We start from the raw sequence: 23,605 nt of genomic DNA on the forward strand, positions 1-23,605 counted from the left end.
CGTGGACTCGTTTAAATTTGCCATTTTTAAGGGTTTTGCTATTTGTTATCATTTATGAACTAGTGGACTGAAAAGGTTAGTTTCTATTGCTGCTTTTCATTATAAATAGATATTGTATAAAAAAATAATAGTCAAACATGGTTGAAGAATGGCACACATCACAGAAAACAAGACTCCATCCTAGATACACTGGCACTCATTCAAACTATCACTGGGTACTCTTAGTAATCAGTAATGTGAATTACATGGGTCACTAGCACAGTGTACAGGATTTTACAAGCTAAAACGTCTTGTGCACCCCAAGACAGTTGTTTGCTTCAAATCTCCTGTACAGGCAGCTAACAACGCCTTATGACTCATATAACCAAATTGATCATCAGTTACAAAGATTTCTTTTCATCAGGCACCAGGTTATCACTGACATGACCCGTTATTACCCGGTACCCCATTCACTGCTGAACAGCGGCATATTTGAGGTGAGATGAATTGGGGATTAACGTTGCATTCAAGATACCATGCTGCAGTTTAACATGAATGTCCCACTCAGACACAGTATACAGACTTTGAGAAGACCAGTCCTTGATTTAACCTCTTAATGCCGAGTGACAGGCAGGGAAACAACAAGTACCATCTTTTGACGTCTTTTGGTATAGCACGGCCGGGGATTGAACCCCCGACCTTCTCACTCTGGGCAGACGCTCTACCACAAGACCACAGAGGCAGTCGGTAATGATATAGAAGAATGTCCTTTCAAAAGCTGATAATGTCATGAAAACATCCTGTTGCCATTGATCTCAGGTAACTTCACTGTAGCATATAATAACTTTGTATTCATGAACCACTTGTGATTATATCAACTTGTTCTCATCTCTATATGGTTGAAATAATGCTAATGTGACGTTAAATTTTAACCCACTCACTGTAGCATATATAATATGTATTGCAAATAAAGTGACTGACCAACCTAAGCTATCACGGAAGCTATCATTGACTTCCACTACATATATTTTGTGATTGTGACTATTTTCACTGAACTTCATTCTGTCCATCATATATAACCATGATAACTCAGTCTGATCAACATATCAAACATTATGAAATCAGCGTTAGTTATGAAAGTGCATCCAATTACTCCGATGAAACCAATGGTTGTGTTGCATGTAACACTCCTTTCCGTTATCACTTGGATTACAAGCACATATCAACAGTAAATAAGATGAAAGAGAATTCATGAAAAATGATTGAATAGACAAATAAGAAATATTACCATGATCACTCACTTAGAAATGGCCTCAGAGCCAAAACCTACTGATTAATGATTAACAACCCTACATAGCATTATCAATCATCATGCATACATTTTCTATATCTAAATAAAAGAATGCATTTTTTAATGGGTTTTTTATTATCTATTGTGATGTTCTATCTGTTGTTGAAAGCCACACTAGCAACATTCCAGCCATATGATGGCTCGTGTTGGACCAGGCAATCCAGTGATTGACATCATGAGCACCGATCTACACATTTGGGATACGATGACATGCATCAACTAGGCCAGTGAGTCTGGCCACCAGATCCTGTAGTCACCTGTTACGACAAGTATGGGTTGCTGAAGACCAATTATAACCTAGATCTTCACAGGGATATCGGTTATGAAGTTGTTGTGGTCTTCTTCATGCCATATGCTTACTGAAATGGTTTTGTTCTTGTACCATTTTCAAATATCTAAAATGTTTAATAACAAACTTACCCATCTCTGCCTTTGCTGATTATTTTCACTTCAAAGTAGTATATTCCACATGCTGCAGGAATATGGTGGGTAGCGCGCACGCTTGCAGCATCCTTAGGGGTTTTGCCCACACCTAAAATACATAAACACAAAATAGGACAATAAGTATACACAAAACACTTATCTAGTTCCAAAGTTCTTATCGAAAGTGCCACTTCACTAATTTCACTTCATATGTGCCATAAATTATAAGGAGCGATATCTGAATATGGTATGGACTAGTTTCCACCTGTACAACTTTGCACTCATAAAGTTATTTGGGTGTGCCCTATGGAATTCAAGTACGCCAACAAGGGTCATATGTTTTCATCCATCTTGAAACTATTTGAATGCCATTTCACCATGTTCACCATGAGCTCTTACCTTTATATTGTTTATATTGTAAATCATTCAGTGAACTAAGCACATTCATATAGTCATAATTTACCAAGTGCTTGTCCAGTTTCCTTGTGTAAAACTCTATCATTGGTGTCATATGGTAAACTTCCTCACAGGGTAATTGTTATCAAAACATATGATACTACATGACCCCTTCAGACATCGGGCACTTGTAATACATTATTAACTGTGCCATAAAAATTTCAACTGCAGCTGGCACTCTAATACAAGGAATTTCTAAAGTTATATGTATATTCTAAGGCATAGACAAGATAAACATGGGCAATCAATTTAACTGCTCTGTTTCATGGATGTCTATTTGTCATTTAATGACTAAATAATGACATGGGCTATGACATAAAAGGTTAATTAATCAATAATAACTATTTGGTATCAATCAAGTTAGCAAGCCATGGTCATCTTCACATAAATCAGCAAATGATCCAGATAGAATGGAGAATCTCCATTCACCATTGACCACAGTTGTCAATATGTCCAAACAAGCTCAGGAATCAATTATGCCAACAGCACAGGGTATCGGACTGGCCGACGCGGAAATCATTATTTCATAGACTTAAACTGGCTGTGCGATATTACAGATGGCAAAAAAAACAATTCTTAACCATTCCTAGTGCATTGTATTAACTACGTTCATATTATCAACTACATACACAATGTCGCATTTATCAGCTGTTTATTGAGTAACCCTAAATGTCGAATTTGTGACTATACCTTTGTAATGAACACGCAGATTATTTTGAGAAAGGCCGATGTAATTGTATTTATCTTTTGGGCTCCATGAGCGGGGTATCGGAGTGTCATCCTCGTTCACTGCGGGGTAAAGAAGCTTCAGTCGATCTGTCATATCTTGCGAGGTAGAATTAGGGCTTTCAGACGAAGAAATTTCTCCCGTCGTCGCCATCTTGCTTTACTAACTCGAAACAAAACCCGGATGTGACGCAAAAATTCAATATTGTGTACTTTGTAACACATTATTCTATTGGTTGACCAAGTTCAACAGTCCAATCAAATAGTACGTAAAGAGTTTTGGTAAGTTATAAAGAGTACTTTTATGTAGAAGTTATTTGGGGCTTATTAATCGTCAAAAGAACAAGTATTGTGTTTATACTGTCATGTTATTTGCGAAACCAGAAACCATATCTGTATATGGTCTGGGGTGAAATCTGCCGTAGAACTTGCACACTTCTCATATGGTTCTTATCTTCATACCCATTCGGTATCAAATATGTATCATCTTCAATACCCATAGCCATATAAGAAATAGTGGCCTTCTGGGTGATTGTTACATCCACCAAAGATTTATTATATGACGTCGTCATTACGTCATCAAAACAACCAACTTTTAACTTTGACGTTACATAAAAGTTAAAGGATAAGTGAGATTTTAAATGTAAAAAATATATTTGACCTGATATACCATAGGCTTAATCGTAAAACAATTAAAAAATCACAATGTAGCTTTTCAGAAAAGATGACAATATTATACGTTTGTAAATTATCATACGTTCAGGTGTTTCCCATTCATCTATATACAAATCCCAATATGCAGCTTGTGTGCAGTTTATCAACATATCCAGAATTCTGAATGTTGTGTATTTACGGCCAATTGGACAGTCAAAATCTGTACATGCTCAATAATCAGTAAATTAATTCAAGAACTTTTTACAATCAATTACACGCGTGCAACTAAAATTTACTGTGATTATTGTGCTGCATTTGTATCAAGTTTTCATTCAAATTGCTTCTTTAATAAATAAAAATCTGTTACAATTTTCGAAATAAATGGACGTAAAATGTTCCATCGGCATTTATCTGAAACTCCAAGCAAACCAATTCATCACCACAGTACGTTGGGACTATTCAAATCTACTTATGACATAATGATAATAATGATGATGATGGTAGTGGTGAACTGTGGCCTTCCTCGTCACAAGGTGTCTGAATCTGTGTACTGTGCATACCGTATTCGACGTAATAAGCGCCCCGCTCTAATAAGCGCGCACGGTGATATTTGCTGATGTATGGGCAAGTGACCAATCCCAATTAGCACCCCTTCCGATTGATCAATGTACACAAGACATTCGTGTTTAATACACACTCGACCATGTGTTATATACACTTAATTATGGGCAATTAAATTCTTGAAAAATATATCTGTCGTATATAAACATTTCAGGCTGTCAGCATAAATCACGAACTTAACGATTTTTCAACTCTGGTTTTTTCCCCACCAAAATAATATTCTAATAAGAGCCCTCTATGCTAATTTTGAGAGCGCCCTGGGCGCTTATTATGTAGAATACGGAGTGTTAGTTACTTCGGAGTGTGCAAGAGAACAAGAGCAACTACACTTCCGGCCAAAGAAAGGATACACCCATGGTGGCTGAACAATAAAAATAAACAAGAACTGGTTATTCCATTGTGATGTACTGGTATTTGATACGGGTATCGTAGGCGGTATTACATGCACCGCACCCATGAATACCACACAACTGGTATTGTCATCCTAGTAACGTTTTGATAACACCTGTAAATTAGCTTTTGTGAAATTCAATTTTCAAGTGTATTCATTCTTCTTTTGCCCGTCAGTTTGCATCGACAAGCTTATGTATATAGCACAGTAAACCCTGAGACAAATATCTGTCTGTTTCTGTATCTGCTGTTACTTATGAACGCAGTTTCCATTTGCTTCGCCCACAAAATATCCAAAATTGTGTTTTATAATCTAAGAATAAATGCGTTTGGTAAGGTCGCTTTGGAATTTTAGTTATTTCACGACATGCCAGTTTGATGTTGGAAACATAGCCCGAAGTATCAGACGTTTACTAGTTTCATGAAACCGACGAACTCGGACTTGGTGCTAACAAACCTTGATTCATAATCAGATCGACTCTGGGATTCGAATGCACGATCTGCACGGCGAACTCTGATGCCTTAGACGACTGGGCCACCCGTGCCCCATTGATCATATAAGACATCTGGTTTCTAAATGCATTGTGAAATGATCATAAATGCTGGGTCTCGGATTTGGGCCTGTTTAGTAGATATATTGGGTGTGAGGTGTAGACGATGTTGCCAAATTTTATATAAATACGGTTTAATGGGAATTGGACTTTTTGCTATTATTGTTGATGAACGGTCAAAGGGACGTAACTCAGTTATTGCTAAGATCGTGTTAAGCGACGTTTGTAAACTCCCAAATACTGCTCTCCTGTGTCACTAACCCTTTCCTTGTGAGAACAGATTTGCTTGTTCCACGCTAGACTAGGTTGTCATTTTGTCAATACATCGTCCTTTACAGGTAAGATGTTTACAAAACGAGTATGATCCTTTGCAGGACACAACCTCCCATTAACCGTCACTTTCAGGATTGTCTCCCTTTGACCGTAGGTTACAAGCGTCAGTGGTGTCGACCGAAACAGCGTGGGCTTTTGTTTTAAGCGGTTGGTAATAAATCTACATGTAAATGAATGGTCTAATGTCTCTCGAGAAATATGAAATACTTTATGTAAATTTATTTTCAGTGGTTTATAATATATATTTCATAACATATTATGGTACTGTCAATGTGTAAAATGAAAATATTTGAATAATTTTTCAATTATTTTTCCATTTATTATATTATGATAACGAATTCCAAACACTTCTATTCCAAACACTTCTATGCTCTATTTCATCACCAAGTGACTGAAAATGATAGGATTAAAAGGAAACGAAAGTCAATGTATATTGTTTTAATATTTTGGCTTCTAATCCTAGCATTATTAGTGTAATGTGATGGGTTTTTTACCCTTTTCAACTTCTTAATAACCTGAAGTCAATCTGACGGAAATAATTGTAAAATGACTCAAATATTTTGGCATTTTGTAAAATGCCAAAGTGAAAATTTCAGCCATTGACTGTTAAATATAAACGTCTAACTCGCGTCGAACCAGACCAAGCAGGTTTGTTTCAAGTCATTAAAGTCGTGCTTATTTAAATTTTACGGTGTTTGCCAATAAAGCAGATAATGATTTCCCCGTTCTTTTAACTTGAATTTGAAAAGGGATATGAAAAATCACGCGTTTTTGGTTGTTCGCTTAGGTGTTATAGATAGTAGGCTTTTTGGCTTAAGGAAAGTACATGATATTTGCCAAAAATGAGTGCGTTGTTTTGTTGTTACAGCATTCACGATAAATGCAAAAAAGGTCTCTTTGACCATGATCCTTTAATATATTATATATATGTGTAAAATCGTAAACAGATATTATTACATTTACTATAGTAGGCAACTTATCCTGGGACATAATGTCGTTAATACAAAGTTCCCATGGTGATTCAAGATGGCGCCGAGTAACAATCGTCGAAGGTTGTGATTTTCGAAGTAGGATTCCTACGAAAACTTTCGTGTTTTGTAAACAAAATGATGACTGACACGGAATAGCAATTGAAATGGCGGAAACTAAATTTGCCTTGGCGAGACTGCCACCATTATCAGGGTAAGTGGTCAGAAGAAATAGTATGGTCAATATGTTTATGACCCTTATTATCCAACTGCAAAAGTTTCCAAAATGTCTTCGGTTACACAGCGAATTCATTGAATATCATTTCGTGGTTCAATAATGGATGTTGCCAGTACCTTAAACACAAACCTGGACTTGTTTTAACTAATTTGCAAAGCCTGCTACACAAATATGGTTAATGAGGTTATTTCATTAACTTCTTTTATTAATAAATCACCACAATGGCGTTTGATTTAGACTAGATCTTTATCTCAGTAAACAGACTTGTGAACAAGATGATGTAGTAACTGGTCATTGTATAACATTACTGCAATAGGTAAGACCAGCAGTCTTATTTTAGTGGTTCAGACTGAATATAAAAAAAATAATGGAATATTCAATTCTAAAACGATTTCTATCGTCAGATCATATGTTTTCTGTCCTCATATGTTTTCCGACGGCCATGTTTTTATCGCGAGTACACTCATTATAACAAGGGTTGTTCCTCACACAGACATTGTAAATACTCGATGATGGCTTGATTTTAATATATAGTTGTCTTTAATGAGTGAGATGTTTTATGATTGTTCTTGTGATTTACTGAGAAAACTATGAATGTTTCTTTGGCATCTGAAAACCCAAAACACAGGGATAAAGTTGAGATTTGATACATTATGCAGAGATGCTAAACATAAGATTTCTATGATTTCATATGATAATGATATTTTGAAACATATTTCACCAATATGATTAAGGATTAAATTAAATATATTTAGAATTTTCCCAATACGTTTGAATACAATATTTACAATTTTAGGCTGCAGTCTGTTCCGAAAAACCTTTGAGTCTACTCCGAACATGTATTTTAGCATTATTTTCAGTATATTTAGTCTAAATGTATGGTCAAGTATTTGTCTGATCTTACTGGACAAGCAGAAATTTTACTTGACTCTGGCTTTGGAAAACTGACAATTCACAGGATTTGTCATGAGTCAGTCTCTTACAGAAAGGGGCGGTCGGGTAGCCTTGTGGTTAAAGCGTTCGCTCGTCACGCCGAAGACCCGGGTTCGATTCCCGACATGGGTACAATGTGTGAAGCCCATTTCTGGTGTCCCCCGCCGTGATATTGCTGGAATATTACTAAAAGCGGCATAAAACCAAACTCACTCACTCACTCACTCTTACAGATACATATAAAGTTTACCCCCTAGTGTTTACATTAATGCCTAGAGGCATTCCAAAACACACATGCGTTGACAAATGAGATGATCTAAACTTTCAGTGGGAAAATAGCCAGCATATCACCAAGAGCTACCAATCGTTTTGATGTGTTCGGTGGCCCCAGCTACAGATTAGAAAACAAGGATTATCCACTTCCCCTGCCAAAAGCACTCAAGGTATGTGTCAATTTGTGTTCCCTATTCATATGTTTAGAAGTTGTATTTATCTGTGGTTATTCCCAAGAGACGAGTATACTTGATGTGTAAAGTTACAGGTGGAGACAGATTGTCAGTTATATGTTCATATTTTGTGCTTATCCTGCATTGCATGGTAGACAGCTCAACAAGGACAACATGTTTCAATTACCTGGATTGGGGCACTGGAGTCTAAGGCACTGCAATTTACTGTGCAGAGTTGCTTCCCTTAGGCATGCCAGGCACCTAGGATCATGTGTTTGAATCCCAGTTCACCGTATTTAGACCAGTTTTGTGGTCTTGAGGATTAAATGTCTGTCCGGAGTATGTAAGGTCGGTCATTTGATCCCCCGTCATAACATACTGAACAATGTTAAAAGATGGTTATTTGTTGTTACCCTGCCTGGTGCTCATCATTAATTGGCTATACAAGAACTAGTAGGCTTGGAGTCAGTATACTGTATCAAACTGGGGTATCCATGTTAAACTGCGGGACCATACCCATGCTTGTAGGTTTTGCCAAAGTGGAAAGAGTCTTAAGACCTGACAGGGTTCACACTAGGAATTTTCTGACATGGGCCCTTTTTGTGAAAATCTTAAATAATTCAGAGGTACACCTATACAGCACAATGTTAAAATGCCCCATTGTTTTTGGAAATGTGGGCCTTTTTTCAAATTTAGGGGCTAAAAGCACAAGGCCCCACCTGGACTTTCCTCCAACATCAAACTGACGTGCCATGATATAACTCAAATACAAAATACAGTTTAAATGTCATGTAACCCATTTTACTCACTCAGTCAGCATTCAAAGTTAAACATCCAAGGTGTTTTTTATCATTGCCTGTATTTTAAAAGTTAAATATTGAAGGGGCTCTAGATTTAAATATATGTTGATGCAGCCTTAAGAACCCCAGGACACCCTTAATTTTGAACACTGGGAATTCCTAACCCATCTTCCCGAGGCAAGGGAGTTAACTGACTATAAAAGCCCAGTTTCCACCCTTGCCTGAATAAGGCTGGTATTATGGAGTTATATTTTGGCTGGACTAACAAGTCAATGCATGGTCCAATCAAAATCTCGTAACGTGCAGATTTCAGTCGATCGCAGGATTTGTAAAGCATGTGTTCCGTCAACACATATTTTCCAATTCCTTTCATGTTTCTTATCAAGATGCTCACATGATTTGATGTACTTCACGATGTAAGACCAGTTTTATGACAATATAGATCTTTTTTCATCGATCTGATTGTCTTGACTGGATGCTGCCATTTTGTTTGAAGTGAATGCAAGTGATATGAAAGGTGGAATCTGATTGGTCAGTAGGAGGGACATAAAAGGGACATAACTCATAATAGCAACTGGTGGTGAAACTTTCTAGCCCAGAAATTCTAGCCTGGTTCGGCAAGGGTGAAAACTGGACTTTTACAGTCAGTTAACTCCTTTGCCTCGGGAACATGTTCATACACTGTCAGTGTGGGATATTGTTCATTACATCAATCTCTGGTATCTGCTTGAAAAGATATAATATTTCATATGGCCTAATTAAGCCACCCTTTTTTAATTTTATGTTTTATCTATGATAGTGATGTAGACATGGAATTTATGTAACATGTTTTATTGTATAAGAGGGTCTATATTACAAACGGGTGACATAATAAAAATAAATATTTTCATATTCAATTTATTTCTTGACCTGCTGCTTTTCAGTAGGGGTGGTGGGCCTGTGAAATGCAAACTGAAAACTGTATTACCTTAAACCAGATTAATTTATTACCCGTGAAGCGCTTGTTAAAGCCAATGCTCATTACATATTTCATCCATTCAAGCCTTATGTGGACACCAAGGCCGGAGAGCTGGACACATGGCCAGCACATGCCAGTGGTCAGGCACTGGCTGCAACATCAGCCATGCTGTCCAAGAACAAGAGCCTGGTGATGCTCAGTGAGGATGAGAGCGGCAAACCCAAGATGATCCCCAAGCCCCGATTCCTGGAACAGCTGGAGAACTTTCTGAAGAAGGAGTTGAGAGCCCTTGGCGTCACAGAAGTCTTACCAAGTGAACTGAGGCTCCAGGTACATACAACCTTCACCTACACACTAACATTTTGTAGAGTTGCACATGAAATATTTGACCTTGTAAAAATTTGATGATTTCAGTAAATATAATTATTAAATTCAAATGGCACTAAAGTTTGGAAAATACCTTCTTTAAGTGGCATTTAGTTGGTGTGATGAACAAGGGAGATAATTATAAGGATATACAACTTCTTTATTGCAATGACTGCAATGTTTCAGTGAAGATACTAACACTGTTACCAATCAAGTGATGAACAAATATGTGAAGAAGGGAGTTTAATATACACGTGGATAATTGATGTTTATGCAAGATGTTTACACAACAGTGCAGTATAAAGTATGAGCCTGATTGATGTACATAAATAGCATTAACAACTCATGATGGGTAAAACAATACAGTGATTGATATGGAATAGTTGATTGGAAGCCAGTATAAGAAGAGAGGGATTAAGATTTATATATATATTACGTTACGTTGCATTGCGTTATGTTGTGTTATGTTACATTACATATGATGGCCACCATTAGATGGCTCATTCTTGGAATATGGGACTCAACCAAAGCCACTCACCGACTGATATATGCAGTCAAGATAAGATACAGTTGGACAGGCCATGACAAGCCTGAAGCTCTATCTTTTGGAGTTTGTGAAGATTTCATCATGAGACTGTAATGAAAGTGTCCTTGTAATTTCCTAGGCCCATCGTGAAGTATTTGAGTACTTGATTGAAGACTTCAAGACATATCGCCACCTGTTGGCAGCCATTAAGAACGAGTACGAGATGATGCTGGCAAGTCAGAGGCAGCAGATCAGGGAGCTGGAACCACTTCGGGTGAGTTGTGTCAGTGTGACTGTGAACCACTTCGGGTGAGTTGTGTCAGTGTGACTGAACCACTTCGGGTGAGTTGTGTCAGTGTGACTGTGAACCACTTCGGGTGAGTTGTGTCAGTGTGACTGTGAACCACTTCAGTTGAGTTGTGTCAGTGTGACTGTGAACCACTTCAGTTGAGTTGTGTCTGTGAACCACTTCAGTTGAGTTGTGTCAGTGTGACTGTGAACCACTTCGAGTTGAGTTGTGTCAGTGTGACTGTGAACCGCTTTACACTGTGACTGTGAACCACTTCAGTTGAGTTTTGTCAGTGTGACTGTGCATACCTTCCAGCAAGATATTTATCCCTGAATACACAGTCATTTGTTGGCGTCTTGATGTCATGCAGTAGCTATATACTACATACATCTTCAAGCATAACAACCTGATTACTTTCCTGCAGCAAATGTTGGTGACAGTGTCGGAGCAGTGTGACCAGAAAGTCATGGCGCTCCGAGAAGAAGAGAAACAAGGTAGGACTTCGATCTGTGCCTAAAACTGGCACTCTTCTTTTTAAAACACTTGAAGTTATTTTGGCAGCCTGGCTTGACTGTTGTGTGGGGCAGGGGACGCACTCTTGTCTGAGCTGCTTCATTTACCACTCACTTACTCATACTGGAATCTCATGATTGGGGGCTCAAATCCTAGACTCACCCTGATTATGGCTCTCATTTTATCAGCACTATGTCCGTACCCATAGGTTCCACCCAAGTGGTAAACGTCTGAGACCTGCATCACTTCAGTCTTTCCTCCCACATTAAGCTGACATGCTGTCATATAACTGGAATACTGTTCAAAGCGCTGTTAAACCCTACTCACTCACTTTCATCCCATATCAAGGAAACACTCTGTGATATGACTGAAACACTGTTCAAAGGAGTGACAAAGCCACACACTGACTGATACATGCAGTCCAGATAAGATACAGTTGGACAGGCAATGACAATCCCAAATCTATCTTTTGGAGTTTGTGAAGACTTTGTCATGAGACTCCTTGGAATTTTATAGGCCCATCGGAAGACTTGAAGACATACTCACTCACACACCATATTTCCTTGCAGAGATCATCGAGCTGAAAGCACACAACACAGGACTGCAGATGCAGATCTCCTCCATGAGGAACAAGCAGAAGGACCTCGAGGAACAGGTGGTCAGACTGCAGGACAAGCTGCAAGAAGAGTACCGCAAATATCGGGATGAGTTTGATGCTCGGAAACTGCTTGTGTCGGACATCAATGACCTCCGTTACCAGCAGGAGGACTATCTTGTGTCTAAACAGAGCCTCCAGGATGCACAGGAGGCCCAGGAAGACCCCGTCACACTTAAAATAGCACTTAGGTGAGATAGGGTTACTACGAGTAGGGTTGGCGGATTGGCACATAATCGTATTGCAATATATCACTATTCGGAGAGCTGTATTGTGATACATATTGCAATACCTATTGGGGCCAAAATTATGTGTATGTGTACTGTTGACATAGTACTTCTTCATTCAATAATCAAGACTTCAGATTGTGAGATGGGTAGTATGGATAAACAAGACTACCTATTTTCTTATAATATATTTGAAGTTCTTTATTTACTTGCAATAAGAAAATTAACATGGATCAGAGACATGCTTATTTTCAAATATTACAGCTGTTTCCCTAAAAACCTTAAAAATCATTGTTTTTGACATATTTTAGCCACAGGTCTGCAGACCAGTTCTCCTCAGCTCACAAGGAGCTACACTGAAGTTGACATCAGTTTTATGTGGACTTGGATATTATTAAAGTCTATCATTATTATCATTACTATCATATTATTAAAGTTGTCATTAAATATTAATGCTGTTTTGTTGCATCAGAACTTCTGTTACTTATGGCCGCATATTCTTGTTCACCTTTCATTATAACCTTTATTAGTGCAAATACTCCTGATGGAGGTGAGCTACAGAACCTTGGGGGTGTATCTTTGTTTCATGTATAACTGATACTACTGGTTACAGGAAAGCTCGTGAGGATGAGAAAAGTGCGACCCAGCGGCTGAATGAGATGGTAGCTAACTATGGTGACGTGATACCCCGACGAGACTTTGAGGCATTAGAAGCTAAACATAAGGTATAACAATACCCTGTAGTGGATACATTATATATTGGACCAGGTCAAAGGAACCTTTAGAATAACTTTCCTATAATATAAGTCATTACTAGTATTTGAACAATAACATTATTATGATTTGAGTTTATCGTAATTTCCTATGAGGTATTCTATCACATCCACATCTCACGATGTCACTTCAACACTACATCACATCCACAGCTCAAGATGTCACTTCAACACTACATCACATTTACAGCTCACACCATGTCACATCCACATCTCATGATGTCACTTCAACACTACATCACATCCACATCTCACAATGTCACTTCAACACTACATCACATCCACAGCTCACACCATGTCACCTCCACAGCTCAAACCATCTCAAATCCACATCTCACGATATCACTTCAACACTACATCACATCCAGAGCTCACACCATGTCACATCCACAGCTCACACCATCTCACATCCACAGCTCACACCATCTCACATCCACAGCTCACTATGCCACTTCAACACTACATCACATCCACAGCTCACAATGTCACTTCAACACTACATCACATCCACAGCTCACACCATGTCACATCCACATCTCACGATGTCACTTCAACACTACATCACATCCACAGCTCACACCATCTCACATCCACAGCTCACTATGTCACTTCAACACTACATCACATCCACAGCTCACACCATCTCACATCCACATCTCACGATGTCACTTCAACACTACATCACATCCACAGCTCACACCATGTCACATCCACAGCTCACGATGTCACTTCAACACTACATCACATCCACAGCTCACACCATCTCACATCCACAGCTCACTATGTCACTTCAACACTACATCACATCCACAGCTCACAATGTCACTTCAACACTACATCACATCCACATCTCATGATGTCACTTCAACACTACATCACATCCACAGCTCACACCATGTCACATCCACATCTCACGATGTCACTTCAACACTACATCACATCCACAGCTCACACCATCTCACATCCACATCTCACGATGTCACTTCAACACTACATCACATCCACAGCTCACAATGTCACTTCAACACTACATCACATCCACAGCTCACACAATGTCACATCCACAGCTCACACCATCTCACATCCACAGCTCACACCATGTCACATCCACATCTCACAATGTCACTTGAACACTACATCACATCCACAGCTCAAGATGTCACTTCAACACTACATCACATCCACAGCTCACACCATGTCACATCCACATCTCACGATGTCACTTCCACACTACATCACATCCACAGTTCACGATGTTGCTTCAACACTACATCACATCCACAGCTCACACCATCTCACATCCACATCTCACGATGTCACTTCAACACTACATCACATCCACAGCTCACACCATCTCACATCCACATCTCACGATGTCACTTCAACACTACATCACATCCACAGCTCACACCATCTCACATCCACATCTCATGATGTCACTTCAACACTACATCACATCCACAGCTCACAATGTCACTTCAACACTACATCACATCCACAGCTCACACCATCTCACATCCACATCTCACGATGTCACTTCAACACTACATCACATTTACAGCTCACACCATGTCACATCCACATCTCACGATGTCACTTCAACGCTACATCACATCGACAGCTCACAATGTCACTTCAACACTACATCACATCCACAGCTCACACCATGTCACCTCCACAGCTCAAACCATCTCAAATCCACATCTCACGATATCACTTCAACACTACATCACATCCAGAGCTCACACCATGTCACATCCACAGCTCACACCATCTCACATCCACAGCTCACACCATCTCACATCCACAGTTCACTATGCCACTTCAACACTACATCACATCCACATCTCACAATGTCACTTCAACACTACATCACATCCACAGCTCACACCATGTCACATCCACATCTCACGATGTCACTTCAACACTACATCACATCCACAGCTCACACCATCTCACATCCACAGCTCACTATGTCACTTCAACACTACATCACATCCACAGCTCACACCATGTCACATCCACATCTCACGATGTCACTTCAACACTACATCACATCGACAGCTCACGATGTCACTTCAACTCTACATCACATCCACAGCTCACACCATGTCACCACCACAGCTCAAACCATCTCAAATCCACATCTCACGATATCACTTCAACACTACATCACATCCACAGCTCACACCATGTCACATCCACAGCTCACACCATCTCACATCCACAGCTCACACCATCTCACATCCACAGCTCACTATGCCACTTCAACACTACATCACATCCACAGCTCACAATGTCACTTCAACACTACATCACATCCACAGCTCACACCATCTCACATCCACATCTCACGATGTCACTTCAACACTACATCACATCCACAGCTCACACCATGTCACTTCAACACTACATCACATCCACAGCTCACACCATGTCACATCCACAGCTCACACCATCTCACATCCACAGCTCACACCATGTCACATCCACATCTCACAATGTCACTTCAACACTACATCACATCCACAGCTCAAGATGTCACTTCAACACTACATCACATCCACAGCTCACACCATGTCACATCCACATCTCACGATGTCACTTCAACACTACATCACATCCACAGTTCACGATGTTGCTTCAACACTACATCACATCCACAGCTCACACCATCTCACATCCACATCTCACGATGTCACTTCAACACTACATCACATCCACAGCTCACACCATCTCACATCCACATCTCACGATGTCACTTCAACACTACATCACATCCACATCTCACGATGTCACTTCAACACTACATCACATTCACAGCTCACACCATGTCACATCCACATCTCACGATGTCACTTCATCACTACATCACATCCACAGCTCACACCATCTCACATCCACAGCTCACTATGTCACTTCAACACTACATCAAATCCACAGCTCACAATGTCACTTCAACACTACATCACATCCACAGCTCAAGATGTCACTTCAACACTACATCACATCCACAGCTCACACCATGTCACATCCACATCTCACGATGTCACTTCAACACTACATCACATCCACAGTTCACGATGTTGCTTCAACACTACATCACATCCACAGCTCACACCATCTCACATCCACATCTCACTATGTCACTTCAACACTACATCAAATCCACAGCTCACAATGTCACTTCAACACTACATCACATCCACAGCTCACACCATGTCACATCCACATCTCACGATGTCACTTCAACACTACATCACATCCACAGCTCACAATGTCACTTCAACACTACATCACATCCACAGCTCACACCATGTCACATCCACAGCTCACACCATCTGACATCCACAGCTCACACCATGTCACATCCACATCTCACAATGTCACTTCAACACTACATCACATCCACAGCTCAAGATGTCACTTCAACACTACATCACATCCACAGCTCACACCATGTCACATCCACATATCACGATGTCACTTCAACACTACATCACATCCACAGTTCACGATGTTGCTTCAACACTACATCACATCCACAGCTCACACCATCTCACATCCACATCTTACGATGTCACTTCAACACTACACCACATCCACAGCTCACACCATCTCACATCCACATCTCACGATGTCACTTCAACACTACATCACATCCACAGCTCACACCATCTCACATCCACATCTCACGATGTCACTTCAACACTACATCACATCCACAGCTCACACCATGTCACATCCACATCTCACGATGTCACTTACACACTACATCACATCCACAGCTCAAGATGTCACTTCAACACTACATCACATTTACAGCTCACACCATGTCACATCCACATCTCACGATGTCACTTCAACACTACATCACATCCACAGCTCACACCATGTCACCTCCAAAGCTCAAACCATCTCAAATCCACATCTCACGATATCACTTCAACACTACATCACATCCAGAGCTCACACCATGTAACATCCACAGCTCACACCATCTCACATCCACAGCTCACACCATCTCACATCCACAGCTCACTATGCCACTTCAACACTACATCACATCCACATCTCACAATGTCACTTCAACACTACATCACATCCACAGCTCACACCATGTCACATCCACATCTCACGATGTCACTTCAACACTACATCACATCCACAGCTCACACCATCTCACATCCACATCTCATGATGTCACTTCAACACTACATCACATCCACAGCTCACAATGTCACTTCAACACTACATCACATCCACAGCTCACACCATGTCACATCCACAGCTCACACCATCTCACATCCACAGCTCACACCATGTCACATCCACATCTCACAATGTCACTTGAACACTACATCACATCCACAGCTCAAGATGTCACTTCAACACTACATCACATCCACAGCTCACACCATGTCACATCCACATCTCACGATGTCACTTCAACACTACATCACATCCACAGTTCACGATGTTGCTTCAACACTACATCACATCCACAGCTCACACCATCTCACATCCACATCTCACGATGTCACTTCAACACTACATCACATCCACAGCTCACAATGTCACTTCAACACTACATCACATCCACAGCTCACACCATGTCACATCCACAGCTCACACCATCTCACATCCACAGCTCACACCATGTCACATCCACATCTCACAATGTCACTTCAACACTACATCACATCCACAGCTCAAGATGTCACTTCAACACTACATCACATCCACAGCTCACACCATGTCACCTCCAAAGCTCAAACCATCTCAAATCCACATCTCACGATATCACTTCAACACTACATCACATCCAGAGCTCACACCATGTAACATCCACAGCTCACACCATCTCACATCCACAGCTCACACCATATCACATCCACAGCTCACTATGCCACTTCAACACTACATCAAATCCACATCTCACAATGTCACTTCAACACTACATCACATCCACAGCTCACACCATGTCACATCCACATCTCACGATGTCACTTCAACACTACATCACATCCACAGCTCACACCATCTCACATCCACATCTCATGATGTCACTTCAACACTACATCACATCCACAGCTCACAATGTCACTTCAACACTACATCACATCCACAGCTCACACCATGTCACATCCACAGCTCACACCATCTCACATCCACAGCTCACACCATGTCACATCCACATCTCACAATGTCACTTGAACACTACATCACATCCACAGCTCAAGATGTCACTTCAACACTACATCACATCCACAGCTCACACCATGTCACATCCACATCTCACGATGTCACTTCAACACTACATCACATCCACAGTTCACGATGTTGCTTCAACACTACATCACATCCACAGCTCACACCATCTCACATCCACATCTCACGATGTCACTTCAACACTACATCACATCCACAGCTCACAATGTCACTTCAACACTACATCACATCCACAGCTCACACCATGTCACATCCACAGCTCACACCATCTCACATCCACAGCTCACACCATGTCACATCCACATCTCACAATGTCACTTCAACACTACATCACATCCACAGCTCAAGATGTCACTTCAACACTACATCACATCCACAGCTCACACCATGTCACATCCACATCTCACGATGTCACTTCAACACTACATCACATCCACAGTTCACGATGTCACTTCAACACTACATCACATCCACAGCTCACACCATCTCACATCCACAGCTCACGATGTCACTTCAACACTACATCACATCCACAGCTCACACCATCTCACATCCACATCTCACGATGTCACTTCAACACTACATCACATCCACAGCTCACACCATCTCACATCCACAGCTCACGATGTCACTTCAACACTACATCACATCCACATCTCACGATGTCACTTCAACACTACATCACTTCCACAGCTCACACCATCTCACATCCACATCTCACGATGTCACTTCAACACTACATCACATCCACAGCTCACACCATGTCACATCCACATCTCACGATATCACTTCAACACTACATCACATCCACAGCTCACACCATGTCACATTCACAGCTCACACCATGTCACATCCACATCTCACGATATCACTTCAACACTACATCACATCCACAGCTCACACCATGTCACATTCACAGCTCACACCATGTCACACCCACAGCTCACGATGTCACTTCAACACTACATCACATCCACATCTCACGATGTCACTTCAACACTTCATCACATCCACAGCTCACACCATGTCACATCCACATCTCACGATGTCACTTCAACAGTACATCACATCCACAGCTCACACCATGTCACATCCACATCTCACGATATCACTTCAACACTACATCACATCCACAGCTCACACCATGTCACATTCACAGCTCACACCATGTCACACCCACATCTCACGATATCACTTCAACACTACATCACATCCACAGCTCACAACATGTCACATCCACAGCTCACAACATGTCACATCCACACCGCATGATGTTACATCCACATCAGACACTACATTGTGTCACTTCTGTCACCACACTATGTCACATGTCATAACACTATGTCACATGTCATTACACTATGTCACATGTCACCACACTATGTCACATTTGTCACCAGACTATGTCACATGTCATCACACTATGTCACATTTGTCACCAGACTATGTCACATGTCACCACACTATGTCACATGTCACCACACTATGTCACATTTCACCACACTATGTCACTTCTGTTGCCACACTATATCATATATGTCACCACACTATGTCACATGTCATCACACCATGTCACATGTCATCACACTATGTCACATGTCATCACACCATGTCACATGTCATCACACTATGTCACATGTCACCACACTATGTCACATGTATCCACACCATGTCACATGTCACCACACTATGTCACATGTATCCACACCATGTCACAACACTATGTCACATATTTCACCACACTATGTCACATGCCATCACACTATGTCACATGTCACCACACTATGTCACATGTATCCACACCATGTCACATGTCACCACACTATGTCACATGTAACCACACTATGTCACATGTCACCACGCCATGTCACATGTCACCACACTATGTCACATGTCACCACACCATGTCACATGTCACCACACCATGTCACATGTCACAACACTATATGACCACACTGTGTCACATGTCACCACACCATATCACATGTCACAACACTATGTCACATGTATCCACACCATGCCACATGTCACCACACTATGTCACATATGTCACCAAACTATGTCACATGTCATCACACTATGTCACATGTCATCACACTATGTCACATGTCACCACACCATGTCACATGTCACAACACTATGTCACATGTATCCACACCATATCACATGTCACCACACTTTGTCACATATAACCACACTATGTCACATATGTCACCACACTATCTCACATGTCACCACACTATCTCACATGTCATCACACTATGTCACATGTCACCACACTATGTCACATGTATCCACACCATATCACATGTCACCACACTTTGTCACATGTCACCACACTATGTCACATGTCACCACACTATGTCACATGTATCCACACCATGCCACATGTCACAACACTATGTCACATGTCACCACACTATGTCACATGTCATCACACTATGTCACATGTCATCACACTATGTCACATGTCACCACACTATGTCACATGTATCCACACTATGTCACATGTCACCACACTATGTCACATGTCACCACACTATGTCACATGTCATCACACTATGTCACATGTCACCACACTATGTCACATGTCATCACACTATATCACATTTCCCTACATTATGTCACTTGTCACCACACTATGTCACATGTCACCACACTATGTCACATGTATCCACACCATGTCACCACACTATGTCACATGCCATCACACTATGTCACATGTCATCACACCATGTCACATGTCATCACACTATGTCACATGTCACCACACTATGTCACATGTATCCACACCATGTCACCACACTATGTCACATGCCATCACACTATGTCACATGTCACAACACTTTGTCACATATGTCACCACACTGTGTCACATGTCACCACACCATGTCACATGTCACCACACTATGTCACATGTATCCACACCATGTCACATGTCATCACACTATGTCACATTTCACTACACTATGTCACTTCTGTCACCACACCATGTCACATGTCACCACACCATGTCACATGTCACCACACTATGTCACATGTATCCACACCATGTCACATGCCATCACACTATGTCACATTTCACTACACTTTGTCACTTCTTTCACCACACTATGTCACATGTCACCACACAATGTCACATGTCACCCACCACACTATGTCACATGTATCCACACCATGTCACATGTCATCACACTATGTCACATTTCACCACACTATGTCACATGTCATCACACTATGTCACATTGGTTCCAGAAACTGGAGGAGGAGAGTGCAGTCTCAAAGGATGACTTCAGGAAACTGCAGGTTGAGCATGAGTAAGTGTAGTCAAAGTACTCCAGGGATGACCTCCTTGTAGAGGAGTCTAAACTTGTTGTCAAGGAAATGTGAAATGACCTGCCAATATCCAGAAGTCCACAATCCATCTTTGGGTTAAGGAGACAACACCAGTGTTTAGTTTGCATCCCGTTCTCTGTATACTGGTGGTTGTTGTCCTTGGTTCTGTATCCCTAGGGCATCCATTTCTGTGCTCAGGGTCAGGTTAAGTGGAAGGTTAGGAGGAGGATTATTTCAAATAGCTTCTGTCATCGTTCATTACATTTGCTTGGATGTGAAGTCTACAATGAATAGCAAATAAACCACCTAACTGAGAACCCTACAGAATAGGTTCATTGTACCCCATCTTGTGGTAAGAGCCAGTTAAAATGGGGATTGATTGGTCAGGCTCTATAATTTGTTGTATTGCTGGTCATCGAACCCTAAAGGTGAGGATTGTTGCTCATGATTTCAGTCACTGGTTTCAAACTGCTTTAGACCCGTGAAGTTCTGGGGTAGAATAGGTCTTCAGCAACCATTGCTTGCCGTAAATGGCGACTATTTTTGTCGTAAGAGGCGACTAACAGGATTGGGTGGTCAGGGACGCTGACTTGGATGATGCTCATGATGTCAATCACTGGACTGTCTTGTCCAGACTCAATCATTTACAGTGTTATACAACAAACAAATCAGACATGTTAATGTACAAAGTGCCATGGTAAGCAGAAATATTGATGTTAAACAGCATTCACTCAAACATTCACACTATATTTTAAAGAGATGTGCTGTAGTCAGCATTGTAACTGTAAAACTATTTCTTGAATTTGAATAAAATGTGATGACGGAAATAACCCGTCTGTATGCAGTGTGTTTTATTGTTTTAGTGGGGACCTAGTGCGACCTACTAGTACATGACTCACATGTTTTCAGGGCTCTGCTTGATGTACAGAAGCAGGTGACACAGCAGAGAGATGAGTTCTACCTGGAGCTGGAGACTCTCAAGAGGAGTTCCACACCTAGGTATGTATGTCTCAAACACCCTCACACACTGCCTTCACACATCATCAGCACACTGCCTTCACACATCATCAACACACTGCCTTCACACATCATCAACACACTGCCTTCACACATCATCAACACACTGCCTTCACACATCATCAACACACTGCCTTCATGCAAACATCATTCACACACTGCCTTCACACATCATCAACACACTGCCTTCATACATCATCTCAACACTGCCTTCACACATCAACACACTGCCTTCACACATCATCAACACACTGCCTTCACACATCATTCACACACTGCCTTCACACATCATTCACACACTGCCTTCACACATCATTAACACACTGCCTTCACACAACATCAACACACTGCCTTCACACATCATCAACACACTGCCTTCACACATCATCAACACACTGCCTTCACACATCACACATCATCAACACACTGCCTTCACACATCATCAGCACACTGCCTTCACACATCATCAACACACTGCCTTCACACATCATCAACACACTGCCTTCACACATCATCAGCACACTGCCTTCACACATCATCAACACACTGCCTTCACACATCATCAACACACTGCCTTCACACAACATCAACACACTGCCTTCACACATCATCAGCACACTGCCTTCATACATCATCAACACACTGCCTTCACACATCATCAGCACACTGCCTTCACACATCATCAACACACTGCCTTCACACATCATCAAAACACTGCCTTCACACATCATCAGCACACTGCCTTCACACATCATCAACACACTGCCTTCACACATCATCAGCACACTGCCTTCACACATCATCAACACACTGCCTTCACACATCATCAACACACTGCCTTCAC

At 41.1% G+C, this 23,605-nt stretch overlaps 2 protein-coding genes across 2 annotated transcripts in view; one reads left to right on the forward strand and one right to left on the reverse strand.

Annotated features, from left to right (window-relative positions):
• Positions 1–3,106, reverse strand: part of LOC124116233 (ran-binding protein 9-like) — a 48,273-nt gene extending 45,167 nt beyond the window's left edge. The window contains exons 1-2 of the mRNA XM_046477487.2: positions 2,900–3,106; positions 1,751–1,862 (exon numbers count right to left, since the gene is read on the reverse strand). Of these exons, the coding sequence (XP_046333443.1) occupies positions 1,751–1,862; positions 2,900–3,089 (302 nt within the window). The 5' untranslated portion in view covers positions 3,090–3,106. The remainder of the gene's footprint in view (positions 1–1,750; positions 1,863–2,899) is intronic.
• Positions 3,107–6,503: 3,397 nt separating this feature from the next.
• The window catches only part of LOC124116266 (translin-associated factor X-interacting protein 1-like), a 29,306-nt gene continuing 12,204 nt past the window's right edge, over positions 6,504–23,605 (forward strand). The window contains exons 1-9 of the mRNA XM_048398775.1: positions 6,504–6,666; positions 7,952–8,066; positions 9,912–10,157; positions 10,859–10,993; positions 11,433–11,502; positions 12,091–12,367; positions 13,017–13,128; positions 21,664–21,725; positions 22,654–22,743. Of these exons, the coding sequence (XP_048254732.1) occupies positions 6,620–6,666; positions 7,952–8,066; positions 9,912–10,157; positions 10,859–10,993; positions 11,433–11,502; positions 12,091–12,367; positions 13,017–13,128; positions 21,664–21,725; positions 22,654–22,743 (1,154 nt within the window). The 5' untranslated portion in view covers positions 6,504–6,619. The remainder of the gene's footprint in view (positions 6,667–7,951; positions 8,067–9,911; positions 10,158–10,858; positions 10,994–11,432; positions 11,503–12,090; positions 12,368–13,016; positions 13,129–21,663; positions 21,726–22,653; positions 22,744–23,605) is intronic.

Source organism: Haliotis rufescens, unplaced genomic scaffold, assembly GCF_023055435.1.
Source record: "Haliotis rufescens isolate VD_foot unplaced genomic scaffold, xgHalRufe1.0.p SCAF_19, whole genome shotgun sequence".
In the NCBI taxonomy this organism is placed as follows: Eukaryota; Metazoa; Mollusca; class Gastropoda; order Lepetellida; family Haliotidae; genus Haliotis; species Haliotis rufescens.